Raw genomic sequence first — 25,515 nt, 5'->3', positions numbered from 1 at the left:
CACTGCCATTATATCCTTGATCAAATGACATTGTTGTGAGGATTATATGTGGTTTATTAGTGTAGAGAGCTTGGGGGCAGTTCTTGGCATGCAGGAAATGGCCAAGAAAAGAGAAGTGTTAGTCCGGCTATCAGGCTACCAGGCTCAGCAAAAATATCACCTCTTGAAATGGTCTCTCACTACTGACCTCCACCCATTCTCATGGCCAGCCCAGTCCCTCTCTCCACTTGCTTTGCATTACATATTGTACACACTACTGTAATAGTGTTTATTATAGTGCATGTCCTCATATGTTTCTTATGCTTTTGTTTTCTTGGCTACAATGTGAGCTTGATGAAGAGGGTGTCTATGTCTTATTCTTGGGCTCTTTGAACCTAACACGGTGCTTGACACACCAGCAATTCTAAATATATCTTTGTTGAATGAATAAATGAACTTAATTCTACTTGCTCCATGAAGTATTTTTTTTAAGATTTTATTCATTTATTTGACAGAGAGAGAGAGATCACAACTAGGCAGAGAGGCAGGCAGAGAGCGAGGAGGAAGCAGGAGAGAGCCCAATACGGGCCTCGATCCCAAGACCCTGGGATCATGACCTGAGCTGAAGGCAGAGGCTTAACCCACTGAGCCACCCAGGCACCCTCCATGAAGTATTTTAACTTACCTTCATCTATTCCTCCACGTATTATTTTTACCAGTGGTATCACTTAACATGTAACACTTAACCTATATTATTTTGTATGCAAAACTATGAATATTTTGTATCCATACCTTGCTTCCAACTAGGTCATAAAGTCTTATGGAATAGAAATTGTGTCTTTTATGCTTGGTATGTCTCAGAGTATTGTGTATTATGATCAACTATCATTGTAGTGTTAAGAGGAAAGCTTAATGAATAAATGCACAAGTGAACTTAAGGATTGCTTGATGAAGGCTCATTATACATTTTTGAGGGACTAAGTAAGAGATATGTTAGAATGTAATTACTACCATGTTAGAGAAACCAGAGAGAACTCAAGAAGCACAAGTCAGAGGAATTTTGGAATGCTCTCAGGATGGTGTGGGACAATAGGAATCTCAATATCATTATAGCATTCATGACTGTTCGTCAAAACTTAGCTTATCCTTGTTTACTAAAGGGAAGATTAGAAGGAGTCTGACTCTAGAGTCAGACAGATCTGGACTCTAGTGTTTTCCAGAAACTGACATTAGAATAGCTAGACAAAATGATGAATGATATACAGAATTTAATGAGATGTCATTGTACCATCTAGAAGTGTTATGGTCCAAATGGAAGAATATAACAAACACAGAGGAGCTCCCTCAAGTTACTATCTACAGGACTTAGAAACTTTACAGAATTCTTTTAGGTAGGAAGATATTTAAATATGTCAGGTGGCAAAAGATACAAAAGTCTATCAAAGGACAATAGCCTAGGTGGGGGTAGGTTCAGATATCTGTTAGTAAACAGAAGATTTAGGTATGTATAACTTGACCTTGGTGAGAGGACCCCAGTTAGAGAATGTATTAATTTTTTATTGATTCCTAACAAATCACCACAAACTTTGTAGGTTAAAACAGAACAAATTTATTATCTCACAATTCCTGTGGGGCTTTGGGTATGGGTTAGCTGGATCTTCTGCTCAGGGTTTCATCAGACTGAAACTAAGGTGTCATCCTGGGCTATGATCTCAGTTGAGGCTTGAAAGTCCCTTCCAAGGCCAGCAGGAAAGAGCTGCCACTGTTTCTCATTTATTTTAAGGCTCACCCAAACCTGATTAAGTCAGGCCCACCCATGAAATTTTTCCCCTTTGATGAACTCAAATTCATTACATCTGGAAATTCATTACATCTGGGAAACTCCTTTTGCCATGTAACAAAACAATTGCTGAAGTGATAATTCATATTCACAAGTTCTATCCATGCTAAGGGGAGATGGTTATACAGGTTGTGTACACCAGGGGGCAGAAATCTTTGGGGGTCATCTTATAATGTTATCTACCTTGGGAAAAATTGATTTATGTAAATAGGGCTCAATGTATCCCAACAGCATTACAGATAAGGCAGATAAGGGTTCTATTTGGTAATTCTGGTTTTTAAGAAACCCCCTAAAATTACTTTAGGAAAGTAACATCAAAATTATTGGGGAGATCTCATGTCCTTATCTTTTAATGATAGCATAATAATAACAAAATGTTATGTATAAGAAAACCAAAATATAAAAATTAGCACTTAAATTCTGCATTTAGGAATCTGTGTGTATTTTGAAGTTTAATTATTTGTTCAAGAAAATTAGGTCTATTAGAATAACAGCCTAACCTTATAATTCCAAATTAAAATGAGTAATTGATTCATTGCTTTAGACATAATCTTAGATTGAAATTTCACTTGGAATATTTAAGAGAAACTGCAGTTCACCATATCTACAGATTTATTAGATTTATAAGAATTACTTGAGTAATTGGGAAGATTGTTAAGTCACACAATGTACTTAGAAAGGAAAACAACTTATCACATTAATAAATGTGGCTAAACATTCAAATAATTTAATTAAGTTGTAAAATATTCCTTCAAAGTAATGATAAGACTTGCTAGATTTATGAGTACCTTAATTAAATTTATAAACTAACATTCAAGCTTAAGAAAAATAAGGATTTCAAATTAATTGAATACCAATTGTGCACAAAAATATATTGAATAGCTCTTTTCTAGGCATAAAACTTGACTTCAAATACATAAAGATACTCATACATAACAAGTTTCAACTCTACTATGATTTTTGTCACGTCACTTAACTTCTCTTAGTCTCAGTTTCTCATCTGCCAAATGGGGTGGGGGCAGTCATCATATTAACTGCAGGGTTGCTCTAAAGAGTAAATGAGATATTTTGTGTAAAGTGCTTGGCACATGTTAGACTCTCAATAATAAGAATTTAAAGGGAAAAGAAAATATGATTTTTCTCCTAAACACAAGGGCAGAAGTTTTGCTTATAGTCTATCCATACCAGGGACACTTTAAAGTTCAATCCTCTATATACCCTCTTAGATAGTAATTAGTTTGTTACCTTTCCAGGCACCAATGATGTTTGGAGGATTAATTTTAATTCCCAAGGCTGCAGTAACTTGTGTGAAACCCCAGAGGAGGTTGATCACACCCTTTAAATCTTCCAGAAGGTGGCTGTAGGAAAGTAGTAGCAAACCAGTGTCCCATTTCAGTCTTTAAAATTGGAGGCACAGAGGACAAAAAGCAAGTATCAGGCTCCAAGGACTTTATGCAACCAGTGTTTCTGTGCCAGTATCTGGGGCCAAATTACTGGAATGGGATATAAACTCTAGGGGAAGGGGGAAGTTAGTATTCCCTCTAGGCTAATAGTTGCCTGGTGAAATGTCACCGTATTTGTGTCAGAAGGAGCAGAGGAATGCAGTGCTGTCTGGGCAGAGTGCAAAGAGAAAATTCAGAGGACTGCTGACACAATCACTCTCCATAACTTAGAACATATTGTGGTTAATATAAACCAATTAGCTTTTCCCACATTCCTATATTTAGGGACTGAAAATGGTGTTTTAAGGGGGAAAAGTGTAAAATTAGTTATTCTGAGCACTTATAAAAAATCTTCAAATGTCTAATTTCTTGGGAAAAAAAGGCAAAGATTTTTGATGTGTAGGGAAGGAAAAATTTTTCCTCTACCCTTCTAGATTCTTTTGGCTGGTCTACTAGTTAAACTGACAGAAGAAAAATTAACAGGAGAAAAACAAATTTAATTGCATTTCATATGAGATCTTCAAAACAATATGAGACCCGCAGCCAGTCAGGCAACTAAGACTTCTATGTCATCCTGAACTAAGGAGAAGTGGGTAGGAGTCTGAGACCTCAAAGGGGAGAAAGACAATTCATAGGAAAATGGAAAGAGCAAATGTGTGGTAAACAAATGTTTGTCATGCAAAGCAGAGATATGGGACACAGAAAGTTGATCTTCAGGCTCTCCTGTACTTCCTTGCCCCAGTTTACCACACCTGCCCCATCGTCCTTGTAGTTATGTCTGGTGATTGTTCTCTTCCTGGACAAGACCCTCTACCTAAATTTTTTTGGATAGCTAAGAGGATGGTAAAATGCTCTGCCTGCATCTTTTGGGCCTTGATTGACTTCAGCTCAAAGAATCCACATGCCAAAGTAGCACATTTTGGGGAGCTTTATTCTGAACCCCTTCAGATGATCACTCTAGGAGGGGAGCAAACACAAATACAGAAAGCTATGTGTGTATGATAGAGAGATACAGAGAGATGGACAGGAGAAGTGGAGGAACAGACAGTCTCAGAGAAAGAAAACAGAGAGGGACAGATTTCAAGAGAAACTGAGAGAAGACCCAGACATAGAGAAAACAAACACAAAGAAGTGATATTAAAATACAGAGGCCTCATACTGAGAACAGATGAGACAAAAAGACTGAAAAAAAAAATATATATATATATATATAAATTTTCAAGGACCTAAGAAATAACCAGAGGACCAGAGAAGGAAAAAGAGAGAAAGGAAGATAACACAGGGTAACATTCAATTTAGTCAATATTTACCGAGTGCCCAAGGGAACATGGCAACCTCCAGGAACTTAAGTGGAAATAAATTCAATTCTCTCATGTTCTGAAGGGTGGGGAGGTTCAACTCTGTGGAGCTGCCTTGGGGCAGAGAAGGTATAAGTACATGCAAATCCGTACTGTGCTTTGCTTCCAGCAGGTTGGCCCAACATTTCTGTACCTTCTGGGCTAACTTTCCTTCCCTCAATCTGATGGGGGAAAAAAATACTTAGGAAACAAAGATGAAGACATTATATGTTCTTGGGTTGTCTCTCTCTCTCTCTCTCTCCATACACACACACACACACACACACACACACACTTGTGATATCAGGTCTAAACAAGTGTTAGTAATGGCATATTTCTTAAACATAAAAATCTCGAATCTAGCTATTTAAAAAGAGAAATGTTAAAAATTCGTTTAAAAGATTGAATCAGGGCCGCTTGGGTGGCTCAGTGGGTTAAAGCCTCTGCCTTCAGCTCAGGTCATGATCCCAGGGCCCCAGGATCAATCCCTGCATCAGGCTTCTGCTCAGCGGGGAGCCTGCTTCCCCTTCTCTCTCTGCCTGCCTCTCTGCCTACTTGAAATCTCTGTCTGTCAAGTAAATAAATAAAATCTTAAAAAAAAAAAAAAAGACTGAACCAGACCCCACTTTCACGAGACCTCGCTCCCCACCATGACCTGACATACATGAAAATGTGCAGTATTTTTAAAACAATTCTCTCTTTATTTCATGAATTTCAACCTAAAAAGTATTTCTTAAGAATATCGGAATTCACAAACACAGAGCTGATCAAAATGTCTTCAAAAGACCTACAGAAAGGGAAATGTCTGCCATATGTCTCATGGTATCCATAACATAAAAAATAAACCAGAGGTTTAAGAGAAATACTACTCCTGGCAATGGGTTCTATAAAACAGACTTTTCAGGGAAAGACACAGTCATTAAAACTCATTATACCTCATTAACCAGTCCACACCCATTCAGACTAACCCATCTGATAAACCTAGAAAAATCACAGTCTATGGGAATAGTAGTTTACCTTTATTTTTCCTGTATTTTCCTATCTCACAGACAGACCTTTGTTATATCCTAGCCTCTGGGATTTTTGCAGGGTAGAAAACAAAAGACACTTAAAGTGAAGGACTGTGGTGTGAAGTGAGAGCTTGTTGAAGAAACTATTCTACCATTACCCTGAGAATAAGAGCAGAGAGGAATTTTGAGAAACTCAGGAAGAAGGTCAAATTCAGGGACCACACATCATTCAGTAGCAAAAACAGCCTTCCAGGGAGGTGGCACATGACTGTGGGAATGTCTCTTTGATGTGCCATGAGAGTGGCACCCTGGGCACCAGAGTTCCAAACTTTTAAACTCCAAAATCCCCTTTGAAGCCTCAAATGTGAGATGGAGCAGGAGAGTGGTCAGGTCAGAAGGATTGGATTTTAATCTGGAACAGTGAGAATCTCACTGCTACTCAGTAAGGAGACCAATGACTGCCTCTCAGTTCCATCCTATGATGAGTTCCAGTAGTGACTCAGTTTGAATTTTCTACCACCCTGGCAAAACAAACTTAGAGAATGATTTGGGTTAATTTTATAAAAATAAATAAAGGAAGGATGCCTGGGTGGTTCAGTCCATTGAGTGTCAGACTCTTGGTTTCTGCTCTGGCTAAAGACTAAAGGTCCTGGGATTGGCCCCAGATCAGTTGGCCTCAGTGCAGAGCCACCTTGAGGTTCATTCCCCCTCATTTTCCCTCCCCGTCTCCACTCATGCACTTTCTCATTCTCTCTCTAAAATAAATAAATAGGGGCACCTGGGTGGCTCAGTCATTAAGCTTCTGCCTTCCGCTCAGGTCCTGGTCCCAGAGTCCTATAATCGAGCCTTACATCAGGCTTTCTGCTCAGCAAGTAGCCTGCTTCTCCTTCTCCTGCTCCCCCAGCTTGTGCGTGCTCTCTCTGTGTCAAATAAAAGAATAAAATCTTAAATAAATAAATTAAATATGAATACATACATAAATAAGATATTTTATACGTATCTGTATTTGTGGTCTGAATGTCATACCTTCCACCCAAACTTCGGCATCACAAAGAACTCGGGCTGAGTAACCTTTGGGTATTTTACTTAATTTCTCCAGTCTCAGTTTTTTCCATCCGTAAAATGGAGATGAAAGTAGAACTTAACTTATAAATTACTATAGGTAGTAAGGATTACATGTACATAGGTTCAGTGTCTGGAATATATTAAGTGTCCAATAATGGTTGCTAATTTTATTCCGTTTGAAAAATGAGTATACTAGAAGTGAGACAGAAAACTTTCTGCCATTGCACAAACACAACCACTGCAAAGAGGGAAACACCATCAGTTACGCACACCATTTACAAGATGAAAATAAGTTATTAATAGTTCTTCAGAAGAAATACCACTATCCCTTACAGGAAAAACAATATGAACACAGGGCCAAGAAAAACACCAACCAGCCCCCACAACTTTACCAACACAGGGCCAAACCCATTCAGGTCAGCATGTCCAATAAACCTTAGACCTCGAGGAAAAACAATAGAAGCAATTCAAAACACTTAACTCGGCAACAGTTTTTAAAAAGTCAACTGCCACCCTTCCCCCTCCCCCTTTTTCACCCTCCCTTCCTCCAACACAACCACATCTGAGACTAAAGATATTTATAATTCTGAATGACTAACTGCAACAGACTTTTGACAAGAAGGCTGTTGAACTTGATAAATGTATCTTAATATGACAAATACACTTCTCCAGTGGAATTTGGGAAGGGAGAACATATTTAATTTTTGATAAACTGAAACAGCACCTTAAAAACTGAATGACTCCACACAGGGATTGAACAGTAGGAGCAGTTTCAGGTCAGATAAGGTTCTAGCTATTAGGTAATCAAGTGTGCATTTACATCACAAATATTAGCTTGACCTCAGAGTCTCCTCATTTTTGCTCTCCCCTATCCTGCCCAGATCATCTGGAACTAATCACTAGCCTCAGATCTGTCACCTAATGGCCCCTGGTGGAAAAATCATGACTTCCCAGCTCAACAAACATTTCTTGAGACTTTGTAGTACTGGGGAGGATCAGGACCAGGGGCAGACATACAATTGCAAAGGCAGGTTGGGCAAATGCACAGGGCCTTGTACAATATGCTAAGAAAACTTGAATAGAGCTGTTCCTCAGACTCACCTGATGAGGTAAGAGGAACACATTATATGCCCAAGAGCATGGAGGTAGAGAAGGTAGTTAGAAATCCAATATGATATTCAGTGCAGAGAAGCTGAGGCAGAAATAAGAGCAAACCACCTTCTGTCCTGCTGTCCTGGTGAAATACAGAAGACCAGGCTTGAGTTCTGGTACCTTCACAAACAGCCTTGCCCCCAGCCTCAGCGCACGGGAAAGCCTCAAGCACTTTCAGTCTGATTGAGCCGCTAGTGTCCTCTAGTGGTAGCCCACGTAATGGCCACAAGACGTGAACCCTCCAATTCCTCACCCATTTCCCAAGTCCCCACATGTGCTGGCTTCTGTGATAGCTGCTGGAGCCACAGATGTTCAAGACATTTGTTTTTTCACTCAAGAAGCTCACAGTTTACGATGTGAGACACAGAGATAAATGCATCAGAACCATAGTGTGTGGTCAGTGCAAAAAAATTTGCAATCAGAAATATGCATTAGACAGAGTTTGTGTACAAGAGGGATGCTTAACTTTTGCATCTCAGGGCTCTGATGGTGGCTTGATGTCTGGGCTGGCAGTGACAAAGGCTTCCTGGATGATGTAACTGGGCTCTGAAAGAAGATTAGTAGGACTTCACTAGGCAATTAATAAGACTTTTCTAGGACAAGAGATCAACATGAATTATTTCAAGAACTGCAAGTAAGTGTACTCCAGGAATATCGAGTGGGAATAGAATTAGACTGATTTTTTACTGGCCCTTTCTAAGAGAGTCTAAGTGGTACCCAGTGTTTCCCAAAGTATTCCATTCAACACACATTTGTTAAACATCTTCTATAGGAAATGTGATTAAGTATTATTCTAGTCCTCAAGGTGCTTACAATCAAGCATTAAGACATGTTCAGAGAGAAATGTGAGGGGATAGTTTCTATAAAATGCAAGTTATACACAAGTAGCAGTTAGTAACAAAGGATAAGAAGCATTTACATTGAAAAGGGCAATCAAGGAAACCTTTCCAAAGTAGGGAACACCTGACTTGAGCATGGAAAAACAAACATGCAGGAATTTGCCAGATGGCAGACATGTCAAGGTTGTTTCTGTGACGTGTGATGCATTGGCTGAATGTCTTCTTGCCTCTCTGATCACATTCACTTTGCTTCCCTGGCTCCCCCTCTTCTTCCTGCCCCTGCTATGATCAATCCCCCAATGTTCTATGCTGAGCCCCCAGATCTTTGCTTTGCTCCTTCTCAGTGACTTTTTTCACACCCATGACTTCCATGATGTACTTCAAACATTTTACCTAGTCGAGACCTCACATTACTGACTATATCACTTTTTACACAGAGAGTCAGGCTATACCTAATGACACATGCTGCAAATGGCATCCACCATCTTTAATCTCTGAAATCCTCCTCTCCCTTGGTTAGTTGTCCCAACCACCCTTTAGTTGTCTAATGTTATAAGTTAAGAAACTTGAAAAGACCTTAATTTCTCCTTTTCTCTTGCCAGCATCCAGTGCCTCTCCAAGTTCTGCAGCATCCATAGAGATCCTTTTCTTTCTGTGTCCACTCCTACTACCTTAAATTAGTCCCATAATCTCTTGCCTGGCTGATTACAGTGGCCTCCTAATCTCTCAGGTTCTAGTTCAACCCCTCAGTCTATCTGCTTCACAGTATTTCTAATAAGCAAGTCTGATCTTGTATTTATGCTACACACTCCTCCTGCTTATAATGCTTCTGTGTTTCCTACAGCCTTCAGAATCAGGTCTCAGCTCCTTAGGATAGTAGATAAACCTCTCCCGCTAACCTCTCTGGCCTGATTTGTTGTCCTCTGCTTCCAGGAATTTTCCAGAAATTCCAAACTTATTGTCAGTCCCCCTAAACATCATGTTATTTCATACTTTCTGATCTTGAAGAGGTGTCATGTAGAGTACTCGCCCCATCGTGTTTTCCACATGGCAAACTCAGTTTGATGTCCCTTTCCACTATTGAGCCTTCCTCGACCTTCCCTTTCTAATAGATGACCACTTTATTCTCTGGGCTACTTCTGGACCATGAGTGTGCATATCTTAGCATGTTATTTTGTGATAATCTGCTTACCTGTCTGTGTTCCCTGCTTCAGGCCAGAGCAGCAGTATAGCAGGGTGATTAAGATAATGGAACCAAATCCCAGCTCTGCTAGTTATCAGAGGAAATTTAGGCAGGCTCTTTGTCTTAGCTTCCTCATCTATAAAACAGGGATGATAAAAGTACCTTCCTTGTGAAGTTGTTATCAGGTTACTGTATATCACGTGCTTTGAATAGTACCTGGCATATGTGTGTGTGTGTGCGTGCATGTGTGTGTTTTTGTAAATATATACTGATCCTCTTGCCATCTTTCCTAACATATTTCACAAAATGGACAGAATAACATGTCATCCTCTCACTGGAAACCATTCAGTTAACTATTATCCCATTTAGGAAAGAGTCCAATGGAAAGTACCTAAATTGCTTGTAAGAATTTGCTCTGACTTTTGACTATGAAGTTATATCTTATTCATCGCCATTTTCCTAGGGTCCAGCACAGTGCCTAACATTGACAGCATATAGGACAAGTGCTTGTGGAAAGAAGGAATGACAATCATTGGCTCTCTCCTTTTCCTTGCTATAACACCTAGTAGATCCCTGAATCCTGCCAGGTTTTCCTTTACAATGCCCTCTGCATTTAATTTTCTTCCTATAGTCACTATCAACACTCCTTCATTTATTCAACAAAAAAATTATTAATAAAGAGTGTGAAAGGCACCACTCTAATTCCTGAAAATATTGCTTTGAACAAGACAAATTCCCTCTGCTATGGACCTTACATTCATTCTACCAAATGAAACAGACATTAAATAATTGCACATTAATCATTTGATTGTAAAGTGATACATATCCTAACCTAGTGTTGAAGGCCAGGAAGTTTCTCTCAGGGAGGAAATTTCACTGATATATGAAAGACTAGAAGTAAGTAACTTAAGCATAAGGTGGTAGCAGCTATGGTGGAGATTATCCAGGCAAAGGAAACACCCTGTAGGAAGCCCTGAGTCAGGAAGAAATTTGGTACATACAGATTTTGAGTTCCTTATGTCTGGATTATTGCTACAAATGCCACCTGATCTCTGTACAGAATGACCTTCCCTAAAGCTCAGGGATTAAACTTTATCACGTTGATTAACCTTCCATGATTCTCTGTTGCCTACTGAATGACGTATTAATTCCTTAATTGTTTTTCACGACCCAATGCAATATGGGCTCCGGTAATGGTCCAGTTTTATCTCTCATAAGTAATCTGCATTTATATTCAACAATAACCATCAGGAACCATTTGATATTCCCTTATTTTTTCTTACTCTCCCACATTTACTCAAGTTGGTATTGTTACTAAAATGCTTTTCTTCTCTATTCCTTTCTAGGATTATTTTTCCACAAAATAATATTTACTTGCTCTGTGTGTGACATGCTTTGATATTTTCTAGGCTCTTTCACTCTATTTTTATTCTATTTCAGTTTTTTAAACAAGCAAGTAGTAATCTACCAAAGTGATTTCACAGTTCACTAATGGATCTTGACCCACAGTTGCAAAGTGCCTCAAATAGCCTTAAAGATTTTTCCAAGATATATAATTCTTGAATGAGGTTTGGCTTTAGTAGATTCTAGTTTTTCTTCTAGCAGCAGAATCCCCTAACTCAGTTACATCTTGATTATTGGGCACCTGTATTCTCTGAAGATAAAATGGTAAAATTTTGCATGAACACATGATGAACAAGGAAGAGCTAAGGCCCCCTGAAGATACTTGGCAATGCATTTCAATCTGTAGGACATGTCACACGTTGCTTTTTCAATCCTGGCCAATATTCTGAAGTTGTTAATTATAGTGAGCTGCTCCAAATCATATACAGCAAAGATGAACATGGAAGAGAATTTTTTCCAGTTGTAACTGAGAAAAATAGACAAACAAACAAACCAAAGCCACCATTAGCAAATAAATCCATGGCAATTATCCCATATATGTACTAACTGTACCTCTGCAGATAGATTGCTTTATAACTGCCCATGGGGAATACTTGAATCTTTTGTAATAAACACTCTCCAAAGGATCTGTTTTTCAAAATAATTCTTTTATCTTGGGTTAACTTTCAGTGGAGTATTTCGGTTTTTCAGTATTTCTTCCATTTTAGGTTTGCACTGCCAACACCTGGATCAACTTATCATCTTGTTAATGTTCTTCAAATCTTTATCTCTATCCCAGATTATATTCATGTTTCATTTTTCTGTATATTTTACTGCTAACAATGATCTCCAGACTCCTCAAACTTATCAATCTAAAAATGAGTTCTTTATTCTCACCCTAAATCACCCTCTACCCACTCCCCATCTTACTTTGATTAGACAATGGCACATCGTCTCTCCACTTAAGTCAGAGAACAATGGCATCGGGCTTGACTCCTCCTTCTTCAGCTAACCTGGCACTAATTCTAGATGGTGCTTCCTATATGCTTCTCAAGTCTGTCTACTTCTCTCCAATCTTCCTGCTTCTACTGATGGTCAAGTCCCCCAAATGATCCTCCTGCCATCTTTCCTAACATATCTCATAAAGTAGACAAAATAACATGTCATTCTCCAACTGAAAACCAATTCAGTTAACTATTATCCCATTCAGGAAAGAGTCCAACAGAAAGTACCTAAAATTGCTTACAAAGTCCTCCTCAACTGTCCTCTACCAACCTTTCCTGCCTTGTTTTCATACTCTTTTTTTCTTCTTTCTTCCTTCCCTCTATCTCTCTGTCCACTCATATTCTACACTCCAATCACGTTTAAAAAGGTTCTTTATTATTATAAAAGGTACTTTATTATTATTATTATTATTATTATTATTATTATTGGTCTGGAATACTCTTTTTTAGAAGAGAGCTGTTACTTTTCCTTCAAGCACATCTTGGATATCCCATAGGAAATATTTCTGAGGTTTTCTAAGTCCAGGCTTTGGGCTCCTCCTGTTCTCCCTTTCATGCCCTACATTATGCTATACTGAAATCACCTATTTACTTCAGTCCGACATTGTGAGCACAGAAGTTATTCAGTATCATAGTTCTATGGCCTAGAACACAATAGGTGTATGATTAATATTTCCAGAAGGAACAAATATCATCTGATTTTCTCTTTGCCAAGTAGTAAGGAGACTCTTCTATGGGAAGGCCCTGTAGTGTCCAGCTATGCTGATAACTTGGAGATAAGTCTATGCAATCCTGAAATAAAGTACTGGAAAATTATTTTGACTGTAAATTTAAATCATTATCTTTAAACAGTTTATTAATAATATAACTTTCTTTAAAAAAATGTCCATCTGTTTTATGTGTCTAACTTTACAAACTCAGGAGTGGGTAAAAAAGAGAGGGTTACTTATGACTACATAAAATCCCAACATTTCAGGTAATCTCTTTTCTTAGACAACTAAATCGTACTTCTTCTAGATTCACTATCCTCAGATCAGTGGGGTTTTCTCCAGTTTTGTTCACTTATTCTTACTCATCTATTTCTCATTGGTAAAATACCTACTAAGTGCCAAATACAAGAAATACTAAATGGGTGAGATTTCATCCCTTCCCTCAAGACCCAACCTAATCAGGGTTGGGAGGAAGGAAGGAAACAGTAGTGTAAGCTATTATAATATAGATGCCCTCCAAGCTCATGCAAACTTGAACCTAGCCAAAGAATTCCACTGAGGCATAAACAACTGTTAAGGAATGAGAAAGTTTTGCTTTATGTATGAAAAAAAAAAAATAAGCTTTATGTGTGGTAACTACTCTCTCTTTTTTTTTTTTTTAAGATTTTATTTGTTTATTTGACAGAGAGAAAGGGATCACAAGTAGGCAAGGGGGTGGTGGGGAAAGCAGGCTCCCTGCTGAGCAGAGAGCCCCATGCGGGGCTCAATCCCAGGATCCTGAGATCATGACCTGAGCCCAAGGCAGAGGCTTAACCCACTGAGCCACCCAGGCACCCCACATGGTAACTATTCTGAGAGAAGAACGTACTGCAAACAGCAGATACCGTAAGGGGGAGTTTTGTTTTTTGTTTTTTGGTTTTTGGTTTTTTTTTGCTAATAGACATGGAAAGATTCTCATTGCATCAATCCACATTTAGTCAGTGCTATTTCAGTTTGTTACCCTTTTATTGAATTTCATTCACAACTGAAATACAAATAGTCTGGCAAAGATTCTAGACATTTCTTCAAAGACATATAGGCAAAATACATCCAATGTAATAAGAGTTTGTGGTTAGTCATAGGTGGTGAACACTTAAAACTTGTGACAATTATTAATATGTAAATGAGGTTACTAATGCTGACACCAGAAGAGTGAAAAAGTATTCTAAAGGATTTTTTACTTAAGCAAAATTTGAAATTAGCAAGACTTTTCTGAACAGAATGGTTCTGCAATTTTTAGAACCTAAGAATTCTTCAAAATACATTTCTGAGGCTCTTGTATGAATATGTAGAGTTTTGTTGAATTTCCTGCTATTCCCTTAACACACTTTGCTGTATGAGACCTTATACTTTTGCTGTTCTTTCTGATTGGTATAGCCTTCAGCCCCTTAGATGCCTGTTAAACTCAAATCCCATCTCTTCTGTGGAACATCACAACAGGATCAATAGAAATCTCTTAGGCTGAATTAATTCCTCCCCACTCTGAGTGCCCACAACATTTTGTGATTTGCCTTTCAAATTATACTTATTGCATTATGTTATCCTTATTGGTGAATGTTTCTCTATTCCCTAAAAGACTGTGAGCTACTCATTAATTCTGCAACCACAGGACCAATAGTGTCTGATACATATTAAAGCTTCCATATAGACAGGGTTAATGGCTGAATCATTCTATTTTTTTCTCCACCTCTTCTGCATCACTGTAGTATCAAGTTCATGTTATCCAATTTGGGCTAATTCATGATGTACCTTATCAAAAAGTTTGAATCTCACAAGTAAGATATAATTTTTTTTTTATTTTTTCACAAGTTATCTTAGGAAGAGCAAGGAGTTATAGTTTTAAAACCCATCTCTGCCACTAAAAGATTATGCAGTTTGGGACAGTTTACCTGCCTTGGACATTACTAAATTATCTCTACAATCCCCATCTTCTCTCATTCTATAAACCAGTACCTTTTTCTGAATTCATGAAAAATTAATGGTCTTGATCACAAGATTGTGTATTTAATTAATAGTTTTTATTGACTTTGACCTTCTTTGCTTTGTTTTTCCATAAAAACACATAATCAAACTGAAGTTCTTTATGGTCTACTATGATGTCTTTAGAGGTCAGAGTCAGATGTAGGTTAAATTCTTGACTGCCACTTACAAACCTAACTTCATAATATTGGCAACTCAAACATGACTAAGCCTCAGTTTCCCTCTGCGTAAAATGAGTATAATAGTAGTGCTTGTTTCATACATTATAGGTAATCTTCTGTATATCTTGACTCTCCAGTTGTGGTCTATATAGAGATGCGAGAGTCTTAATAACCCATACATGTTCACTGATGACTTATACACTAGCTTCTACTTTTTACCATTATGTACTATGTTTTATCTGTTTCTTGCTGATTGCCAGATATTGTGAACATCTGATAATATAATGCTAATATAATGCCAAGTAATTATAGTGCCAAGCATAATTGCAAATCTTGCAACAGAAGCAAAGTTTCATGAAGTCGATGAAAATAAAATCACATAATTTCTAAACACACATGTAAAGCCATTGATAAATTAATTTAAGAAGAGAAAGTTAGCAGACTGGGCTTCTTAAAGATACTGAATGGAATATGAGAATAAATAGGTAAATCCCTCTAACATTTATCACAAAAAGTGACCATATTTATAATCATGTTGCAAAAAGTTTTAAAAGAATGTTATTTTATTTCATGATTCATTTTTTTTAATGCTCAAAGTTAATTATTTAGTTTCTTCTTTGCTTTTTCTAAGAAGTAACTTACAGAGGCAACGAGCAAGAGGATGAAATTCAGCACGAGAATAGGAAATCTCACACAGAAAGTGCCATAGGGCAGGCCAAGGTCAAGGAGAAGAAGCCAAGAATGCCTGGTCCCAGCTCTGCCTCAGGTCAACTCTGGCAGTGCTGTTTATCAGCCACGTGAGAAAGCAAAGAAGATGCAATATAGATATACACAATGGAATATTACTCACCCATCAAAAGAATGAAATCTTGCCATTTACAATGACATGGATAGAATTAGAGTATATTATGCTACAGGAAATAAGTCAGAGAAAGACAAATGCCATATGATTTCACTTGTACATGGAATTTAAGAAACAAAACAGATGAACATAAGGGAAAGGAAGGAAAAATAAAATAAGATGAAAATTGAGAAGGAGGCAAACCATAAGAGAACGGGAACTCTAGGAAACAAACGGGGTTGCTGGAGGGATGGGATAATTGGGAGAAAGGGCATTAAGGAGAGCACTTATTGTGATGAGCACTGGGTGTTATATGCAACTGATGAATCACTTCGTTCCACCTCTGAAACTAATTTAAAAATTTAAGAAAAGAAAAAAAAAAGCAGTGGAGAATGACACAAAGATTGCTTGTCTGACCGGGTATGTTTGATATCTAGTAATTTCTTAAAATTTCAACCTAAGCAACTATTCAAATACAAAAAACAAATAAGCCAGTAATTTCAAAATTCCAATAGAACTTCAGTAAACATTAATTTCAATTATTTCTATAGCATTTTACAACAAATACAGGTAATTTCATTACTTTTTTCAATCTATTAATAACTCTATGAATGAGCTAAAACAGGTATTATTTCTTTTGTACTGCTGAAAAAGCAAAAGTGGGCCAGGTCCACTCACATAGTCAGAGATAGGACACAGGCTCCCTGACTCCAGGACGTAATGTACATTATTAAAATAATAATAAGTAAGGATGTTTTATTATGTCCCTTCTCTTTCCCCAGTAATACTAAATTCTTTACATTTTAGTTCTGATTCTCATTACAATCTTTGCTAGATAGATTTTGTTGCTTTCAATTTACAGGTAAGAAATCTGAGATTCAAAAAAGATTAAATAAACTAGCCCACAGTCACTGGTAAACATATCTTCCCACCTCCATCCCTTTACCTATCTCATCCCTTTCTTTTGGAAAGTCTGTCTGAGAAAAAAGTGGTTATTTTAAACCCTCCAGTTTACTTCTCATATAATTACTGGTACACTTGAGACATGAAATTTAAAAGTGATATACAGATTTCCCCTTTGTTCTCTTTTTCCATATACTTTCCCTTTCTGTATACTTTTCTATATACATATAAAGCAATGAAATGACCAAAAACCATGTTGCACTGAAAAAAAAAAAGAATCTTCAATTTATATAAATCTCTAAACTCAATAGGTCAGGTCACTGCCTCTATCAACCCCATTTTACCAATTGAGATGTGAACTATAAAGAGATTCAGTGAACTTTCTCAGGTCACAGAATTCAAAGTCCACTGAGAAAATGTACCGCTGTTTTTGCACCATTCATTTTTTAATGGCTATCTTTGATCTAAGCAGATGGTAGTACAAATATAAAATTTTGTTTAATAAAGCATAAACAATGACTCTTAGAACACTGAAAAATAAAATAAAATAAAAATAAAGTGATAAAGGCAATATATCAGCAGAAATTACTGTCAGGAAACTCTAGATTTAATTTATGTGTTATAAGTGACCATTTACATCTACTTACAGCAGCTCCAGTCATATATTATTTGTGAAGCGTTTTTCATATGAGTGATATAAATTAAATAAATGAAACAAGGCAATGAATATGTACATACTTTAGGTTATATTAAAGTTGAAGCAAAACAAACATATTCTATTAGCTGACGTCTAAAAATAAATAACCTATATGGAAATTTTGGAATGGAATCTGTTGGCTTCACAAAGAGATTTTGATATCTTTTTTCTTTTTAAATTAGAAAAATTAGTACTGTCCACTATTAAGCAATACCAAAAAAAAAACATAGTTATGTTTCACACTACATTCTTAGAGGGATCTTTATAACTTACTATAATTATTTTAGAATACAAAATTTAAACAAGTAAATATATTAAAAGCAAAGGGAGTAGTATTTTAAGGGGAAGTTAAAAATATCGAAAGAAGAAACATTGGTATTGTATTGAAATGGAAAATATCAATATAAACTAATGATTTTTAATATTTACCTATCTAGCTAAATAAATTTAGAAGTGATTATAGATGCAGCCATACATGTGTATGTATATATACATGTACATATACTAGACATGTTCACTGAGATTATCTAAAAGTTATGATAGCACTGAACACACCTAGAACACAGATGTTGATTTCTTTTAATCAACGACCCTAGATTTCTTTTTTTTTATATTTTATTTATTTATTTGACATTAGATAGAGATAGAGCACAAGTAGGCATAGAGGCAGGCAGAAGGAGAGGGAGAAGCAGGCTTCCCACTGAGCAGAGAGCCAGATGTGAGTCTCGATCCCAGGACCCTGAGATCATGACCTGAGCCAAAGGCAGCCTCTTAACCAACAGAGTCACCCAGGTGGCCCAAGGAGCCTAGACTTCTTCTTTCTTTTTTTAAAGATTTTATTTACTTATTTATTTATTTATCAGAATGAGAGAGAGAGCGAGCGAGCGAGCGCACAAGCAGGCAGAGTGGCAGGCAGAGGCAGAGAGAGAAGCAGGCTCCCAGCCAATTAAGGAGCCCAATGTGGGACTTGATCCCAGGAGCCTGGGATCATGACCTGAGCCAAAGGCAACTGCTTAACCCACTGAGCCACCCAGGCATCCCGGAACCTAGACTTCTTAAAGAATAAATTGATTCCAGGGTTGTATCAGAGAGAAAAATACTATAAAGAATATTATTGTGAAAATTGATGAATACACTTTAAATTTGATAGCAGTGTTTATTAATATCATTTTTTCTGGTTTTGTTAATAGTACTGTAGTTATGTGAGAGAATTCTTTTTTTTTAAAGATTTATTTATTTATTTTGAGAGAGAAAGAGAGAGACAGAGAGAGCACATGCATGAGTGTGGGGAGGGGCAGAGAGAGAATCTCTCAAGCCAGGCTCCCTGCTGAGCGTGAATCATGATGCAGGGCTTGATCCCACAACCCAGGAGATCATGACCTGAGTGGAAACCAGGAAGAGTCAGATGTTCTACCAACTGAGCCATCCAGATGCCACCATCCATTTTTTTAAAATTATTTATTTATTTATTTTGACAGAGAGCAAGAAAGAGAGAATGCCTTTGTATTTAGAAATTATTTATGGAACTAGTTAGTGGTTAACGGTCACAAAGGTCTCCAGTTTACTGTCAAATAGTTAAAAAAAATCTATCTATCAAGAGAATGCAAATGACAAAACCAATTGTGAGAAAATGTAAATAATTGGTTAATGTAAATAAAATTACTCCTTTTATTTTTCACTTTGCTGTAAGTTTGAGATTGTATCAAAACAAAAGGTTAAAGAATACCTTCAATGGCTTCTTGTGGCAGTCAGTATAAGACTCCATTTCAAAAATGACCAAAAAGCGTCACATTGTCTCGTGTACCCTCATTACCTCGCTGATACCATTTCTTTCATCGCTTTCTCTTTCAATGTTTTATCCTCAGATGTCCTTGCTACATGACTATGTTTCAAGATGTCCTTGTTACCTCCCTCATCTCTTTTAAATCTGTGCAAATTCTCACCCTCTCAGTTGGATCATCCTATTTACCATTACATCGTCCCCATTCCCCACCCAACTCCACACTCTTGATCTTCTTCATCCTGCTTTCCTTTTTTCCATGGCACATGCCACTTTCTAACATCCATATGACACATACGTCTTATTTCCATCTTGTCTCCATTCTCCAGAATGCAAATTTCACAGATAGGAGTTTTGCCTGATGCCTTTTGTGATCTATCCTAAGACCTGGGACAGTACCAGGCACTCTATGAATATTTGTTAAATGGAAGAATGACTGCTATCAGATTATCTTTGGGAAACATATACTCTTGATTATTAATCTTTAAGGGTATTTTTTCTTTATAGTTCCTGGCTCACTGTAAATGTCTATTAGGTATTAATATTTGTGGTCATGTTAAAGCAATGTTGTTTTACCTGTTTTTGAAGTAGATACATAATTTGAATAATTTGAAAGTTTAGAGATAGTGCTTAGGAAGGTCATGAGAGTCTATTAAGGACTCAGGGTCCCTCTTTTCATCATCTACTTCTGGATCTAGGTCTGGAAATTAGGGACTGCCTCACTAATCAAAACTCATAAGATACTGGTGACAATGCCAATTTAAAGAATTATACTGAGAAATAGAGTTGCCACAAGTATCAGATGTTTGAATCTTTTTCTCAGCTTATTTTCTCTAAGAACTTGACATGAAGTCCAATAGATAAATGCAGAGTCACTTCTTTTTGTGGAGTCAGAACAAAAGGAATGAATTAGTCAAATTATGTTTGCCTAGAGCATACATTTTTCTGTGCAGGGTTAGAGAGTCAAAGAATACAGTATTGGGAAATCCACTCCTGGACTCAGGGCATTTTCTCACTTCATGATGTTGAAATGGTAAGTATTAAAATTGGGTTTGGAGCACTCCCCCTCTTGAGTTTTCACATCAATAATCAGTTCACACATTTCTTCCTTTATTTCAGCACATATCTAAGCCACAGGGAAGCCCTGTTGCTACTGGTTTCCAAAGGAAATCTCTTTGTTCTTTGAAGATGACTTGTCAGGTGGCTTATCTCAGTCACTACGTGCTGAATTCATTAGTTTAGGTTTTAGAGTTGGTTTAAGATGTTTCCTCCACTACAACTCATGTCTCTTAATGTCTTGATTTAGATGACAAAGGTATGTTTACTCACAGCTACATAATGCTTAATCAAATTAAAAAAAAATGCCTGGACAAAGTTAAATTTCATGAAGTTCTAAAATCTCTCTAGGTGTCTTGTTTTGGACCACAAAGGAGTAGATGTCCTTCTCCCTATTTCTTCCCGTAAGTGCAGGCAGAAGTCCCAGATATGATCTATACAACAAACATAAGGAGACTGTGAGGTAAAGAGAAGAAGGCTGACCAACTCTGGACCTGGAAACCCAGGGAAGATCATGATGACCCATTCCCCGGGTTGCCTTTTTGACTCCCATATCCTGGACTGGGAGCTAGAGAAGCCATACCTGGAAAAAAAACAATGGAAACTGACAAATAAGAGCCCTCGTAAAGTCCAATTCTTTCTAGCAAAAAAAACAAGGAAAGGGGCAGCTTATCAAGATGAAAAATTTTTAGATAATAAGTGCCCTACTGCAGAGGTGCACTGTGGAACGAAATGCAGCTCTAGTTCCATGGCTGTCAGCAAAAGCTGAGTGGGGATCCTAGATTTCTGCCCTTCCCAAGTGTGGTGAGAGAGAAGCCAGATTGGGAGAGGGATCTCTCATCCTCATCCAGCAGTAGCAAGCCTCTTCTGGTAGTGTCAGTGGAAGTCTCCCAGGAACCTGGACTCCTGTCCCTACCTGGAACCAGACCCCATCTCCACAGAAGTGATACCAGAGGAGGCCAATTGGGGAACTGTCGCTACCAGTCAGCAGGAAAAAAAGTTTCCTTCTTGCAGTGTCCGTGGAAAGTATAATATTTTTCTGATGTGGACCTCAATGTATGTAGAGGAAGTATTTAAGACAATTGTAAGTAAAAAAGGTAAAGAAACTTAAAGGGAGGTAAGATTTCTACATTTGATATTGGAAGATGGAAGAGTATGACTTGGCATTATGAAACTGGTAAATAAAAGGGGAAAAAAAGAAGAAGAAAAAGTGTTCTTCATTTGATCCTGATGCTAATTGATCTTTGTGGCAATGGAAGAACTTTATATCTTGAATGCAGTACTGGTTATGGTATGGTACAAAGATACAATAGTTACAAATGGTAAAATGATACATAACTATATGCAACATTGTAGCAATATAAAACTTAGGGTAAATCTATAATTATTTCAAAATACACAGTAAGTAATAAGCTTTTAAAAAGATCTTTAAAGGTCATATTCAGAAACTTCTCCTAACCATGAAAAAACATAAGGAGCAAGCAATAAAGAGTTGGGTATAAAATCATAGGACAGATTTCCACAGTAATCTGGGAGGCGGGGCGATTGATGGTCATTTATGACCTAACTGATTCAGGGAATGCAATTTTGTTTTGATGTTGATGTTATTATCAATTTTTGCTTCTCCTTTTTAAATTTGAGTACAGTTGACACACAATGTTACATTAGTTTCGGGTATACAATTTAGTGACTTGACAAGTTTATACATTGTTAACCACAAGTGTAGCTACCATCTGTCCCCTTACATCGCAAATATAATATCATTTGATTTCTTCCTTTTATGTAGTCAGTAATAACACTGTGCAAAACTCATGAGTCATCTTGCCTGGACCATTAATATATCTAACAAGTTTTTAGTACTTCCTAAAGAAAAGATCATTTATCAGCTTTAGCTATCAGGGCATAGCAGTAGATACCTTAGAAGGCTGCAAGCATTTTTTTTTTTTTAAGATTTTGTTTATTTATTTTGACAGAGAGAGCAAGAGAGACAAGCAGAGGGACAGTAGAGGGAGAGGGAAAAGCAGGCTCCCAGCCCAGCAGAGAGCACAACGCCGAGCTGATTCCAGGATCCTGGGATCATGACCTGAGCCTAAGACTGATGCTTAACCAGGCGCCCCTGTTTGTTTTATTCCTCTTTCAAGAAAGTGAAAGTATTGTTGTTGCTCTTCAGATGTAGGAGTCCTTTCTGTATTCTGAATATAATTCCAGATATATAATTTACAAATATTTTCTCCCATCTGAAGATTGCCTTTCACTCTGTTGACCATTTTCTTTGATATGCAAAAGTTTTGAAATCTGATAGAGTCTCACTTATCTATTTTTGCTTCTGACTTTTGGTGTCATACCAAAAACCGATTGCCAAATTCAATGCCATGAAGCTTTTCCCCTTTTTTTCTAGCAGTTTTATGGTTTTATGTCTTACACCTAGGTCTTTAATCCATTTTTACTTAATTTTTGGTATGTGGTCTAAGGCAAGGATCTAAGTTCATTCTTTTGCATGCGAGTATCCAGTTTTCCCAATTCCATTTGTTGAAGAGACTGTTCTTTCCTCCATTGGCACTTTCATTGCAGAACATTTGCCCATATGCAAAAGGGTTTATTTCTGGGCTCCCTGTTCTATGCCATTGGTCTAGACGTCTATTTTTATGCCAGTACCAACATTGTGTTTTAATTAATGTAGCTTTGTATAAATTAACCTATTTTTTTTAAATGTTGTTTCCATTTTTTCTTCTTTATGCATTTTACAGCAAATATCAGGCAACATAATTTTACCCCTATATGATTCAATATAAATCTCTAAAAATTGTGGACATTTTCCTTTTAAAAAGTATTAATATCACATAATAAAATTGGCAATATTTCTTTGCTATCATCTCATACCGAATCCAAAATCAAATTATGAGTGGTCTGGAAAATGTGTCCATTGCTTTGTTTGAATCAGGATCCAAACAATGTCCCCACTTTCATCTTAGAAGTCTCTTTTGATTCAGAGAAGTCCTTTTCCTTCTTTTCCCCTCAGATATTGACTTGTAGAAACTGGATTAGTTGTTCTATAGAATGTCTTACATTCTGGATTTCTCTCTTTACTTCCTTGGTCTGTCATTTAACTTGTAAATGGAAGTTAACTGGTGGCTTAATTTTATGGTCATTTAACTATAAATTGAAATTAGCTCAGACCTTCAGTTTTGTTTTTGTTTTTTTTCATACCTATATGCAGTTTTCTTAATTCACTTGCAAACTGGAGACTGGGCGCCTTTCCAAGGTGTACTGGCCATTCTCAGCTATGTCTTCCCATGTTTGCACCTGGAATATGTAGGGTCTTCTCTTAGAGGTGAATATTTGTTGGCAAATTTTAAAACCCTGGTTTGTGGAGTACACAGGTGGTCCCCATTCATTTCTCACTACTACCATCCAACTTTGATCATGTTCTTGTTCTGCTGCTGTAGGTGATTTATTACATTGTGTTTATAATCTGAAGTTTACGGAAATATTTCTTTCTAGTTTTATTTAGATGTTGTCAATGGAGTTTTCCTTTGCTATCCTAATTTCTTTGTTTATTTTTCAGGAGGAATTTTATGGAGATTAAAAATTGAGCATGCTGCCAAGATCACATCACTGGAAGTTCCTCAACTTTCTTTTTATTAAGGAGAGAAAATATCACAGAAAAACTGTACCTCCTAACCCATTCCCCTTCACTTTCCCCCCTATACCCACCCATCCAGAAGCTGGTATGACCTGTTCCCATGCATGTTTTTGTAATTTTACTACACATATATGCATCCATTAAATTTGTATCCTTTTGTTTTATGAGTTTAGAGTATTTACATACATGTTTTCATATTATATGTATGACTCACTACTTGGTTTTCTTCACTCGAAATTGTATTTCTTGGGATTTATCCATATCGAAACATGAAACTTTAGATCATTAATTTTAACTGCTGTAGAGTATCCCATAATTTGAAGAAAGCATAATTTGTCAGTTCCCTGACAAGAGAAAATTATTTTATTTCACTATAATAAGCTGCATTGAAAAAAAAATTCACCAGTGTACATGTTAGCTTGTGCACATCAGCATGAGTTTCTCTCAGACAGATGCCTAGGAGGGGAAGTGCCGGTCAGAGGGGATATGCATCTTCTTATATTCACATGTGTAAGAGTTTCCTCCATGTGTATCTATACCAACATTTGTGATACTTTAGCTTTTTATGTCCTTATAAGCATGAAATAGTATCTCATTATTAATTTATTTTACATTTTCCTGATTGAAATGTGAGGTTGAGAATTTTTGTTACTGATGATTTGGTTTTCTTCTGTGTCTGGCCTGTTTTTAAAATTGACAATTTCCCCTGGGTTATATGTCAATTTATTACTGATTTGCAAGGGTCTTAAAAATATCTTCTGGATAAAAATCCTTTTCTGGTGTTTATTAAATGCAATGGATTCTTTTAACTCCTCTGTAAATCTTCCCTCTCTCCTCTCTCTTGTTCTTTCTATTTCTACCTCTACCCCTGTCTCTAGCTCAAAAAACTTCTCCTCCTACAGCCCAGACTTTTTGTCCATGAAAACATCTTGGGAAACAGCCCACATACCAATCTTTTCATGTTCCCATCTTTCTCAAACCTATGACCACCATTTACTTCATCCTGGAATATCCTTTCTTTCTGAAGCACTGTCACTCATGTAAACAGATACTAAGAGTAGAAGAGTTCTGCCTTTACGGACAACCTATTTGTCAGTTATAATCAGAATCTGTATATTAGTTTAAGTTCAACTGGTGTTTTTCCTTTTTCTAGCATGTCTCTTACCCTTTTCTTTATTTGCGACCTTCCCTATTCCTGTCTTTATCAGGATTTTGCAAGTCATTATCCAAAAGTTAGGTGTGCAGTGGATATGGATTAGTAGGCATTTCATCTATATAGATGATAGGAAAAAGAAAAATAAATCCAAATTCTTTTGTAAGCCTAACCATACATTGATATGATAATTTGATGTTATGGCAAAATAAAAGTTGAGATTTAATGTCAGTATATCTAAATGGGTAGATGTCAAAATGAATTTAGAAAAAAAAGGAAAGTTTCTAGAATATACTATATAGTCACCACACACAAAAC

At 37.0% G+C, this 25,515-nt stretch overlaps 1 protein-coding gene across 1 annotated transcript in view; it reads left to right on the top strand.

The window, feature by feature from the left end:
• The window catches only part of PTGER3 (prostaglandin E receptor 3), a 185,516-nt gene extending 160,640 nt beyond the window's left edge, over positions 1-24,876 (top strand). Inside the window, exon 3 of the mRNA XM_032870100.1 lies at positions 23,967-24,876. Coding sequence (XP_032725991.1) covers positions 23,967-23,987 — 21 coding nt within the window. The 3' untranslated portion in view covers positions 23,988-24,876. The remainder of the gene's footprint in view (positions 1-23,966) is intronic.
• Positions 24,877-25,515: the final 639 nt, after the last annotated feature.

The sequence above is a fragment of the Lontra canadensis genome, unplaced genomic scaffold (genome assembly GCF_010015895.1).
Source record: "Lontra canadensis isolate GAN:19392208 unplaced genomic scaffold, GSC_riverotter_1.0 scaffold40, whole genome shotgun sequence".
Taxonomy (NCBI): Eukaryota; Metazoa; Chordata; class Mammalia; order Carnivora; family Mustelidae; genus Lontra; species Lontra canadensis.
Note: the sequence above shows the minus strand (reverse complement) of the source record. Positions and strands in the feature narration are given on the sequence as shown.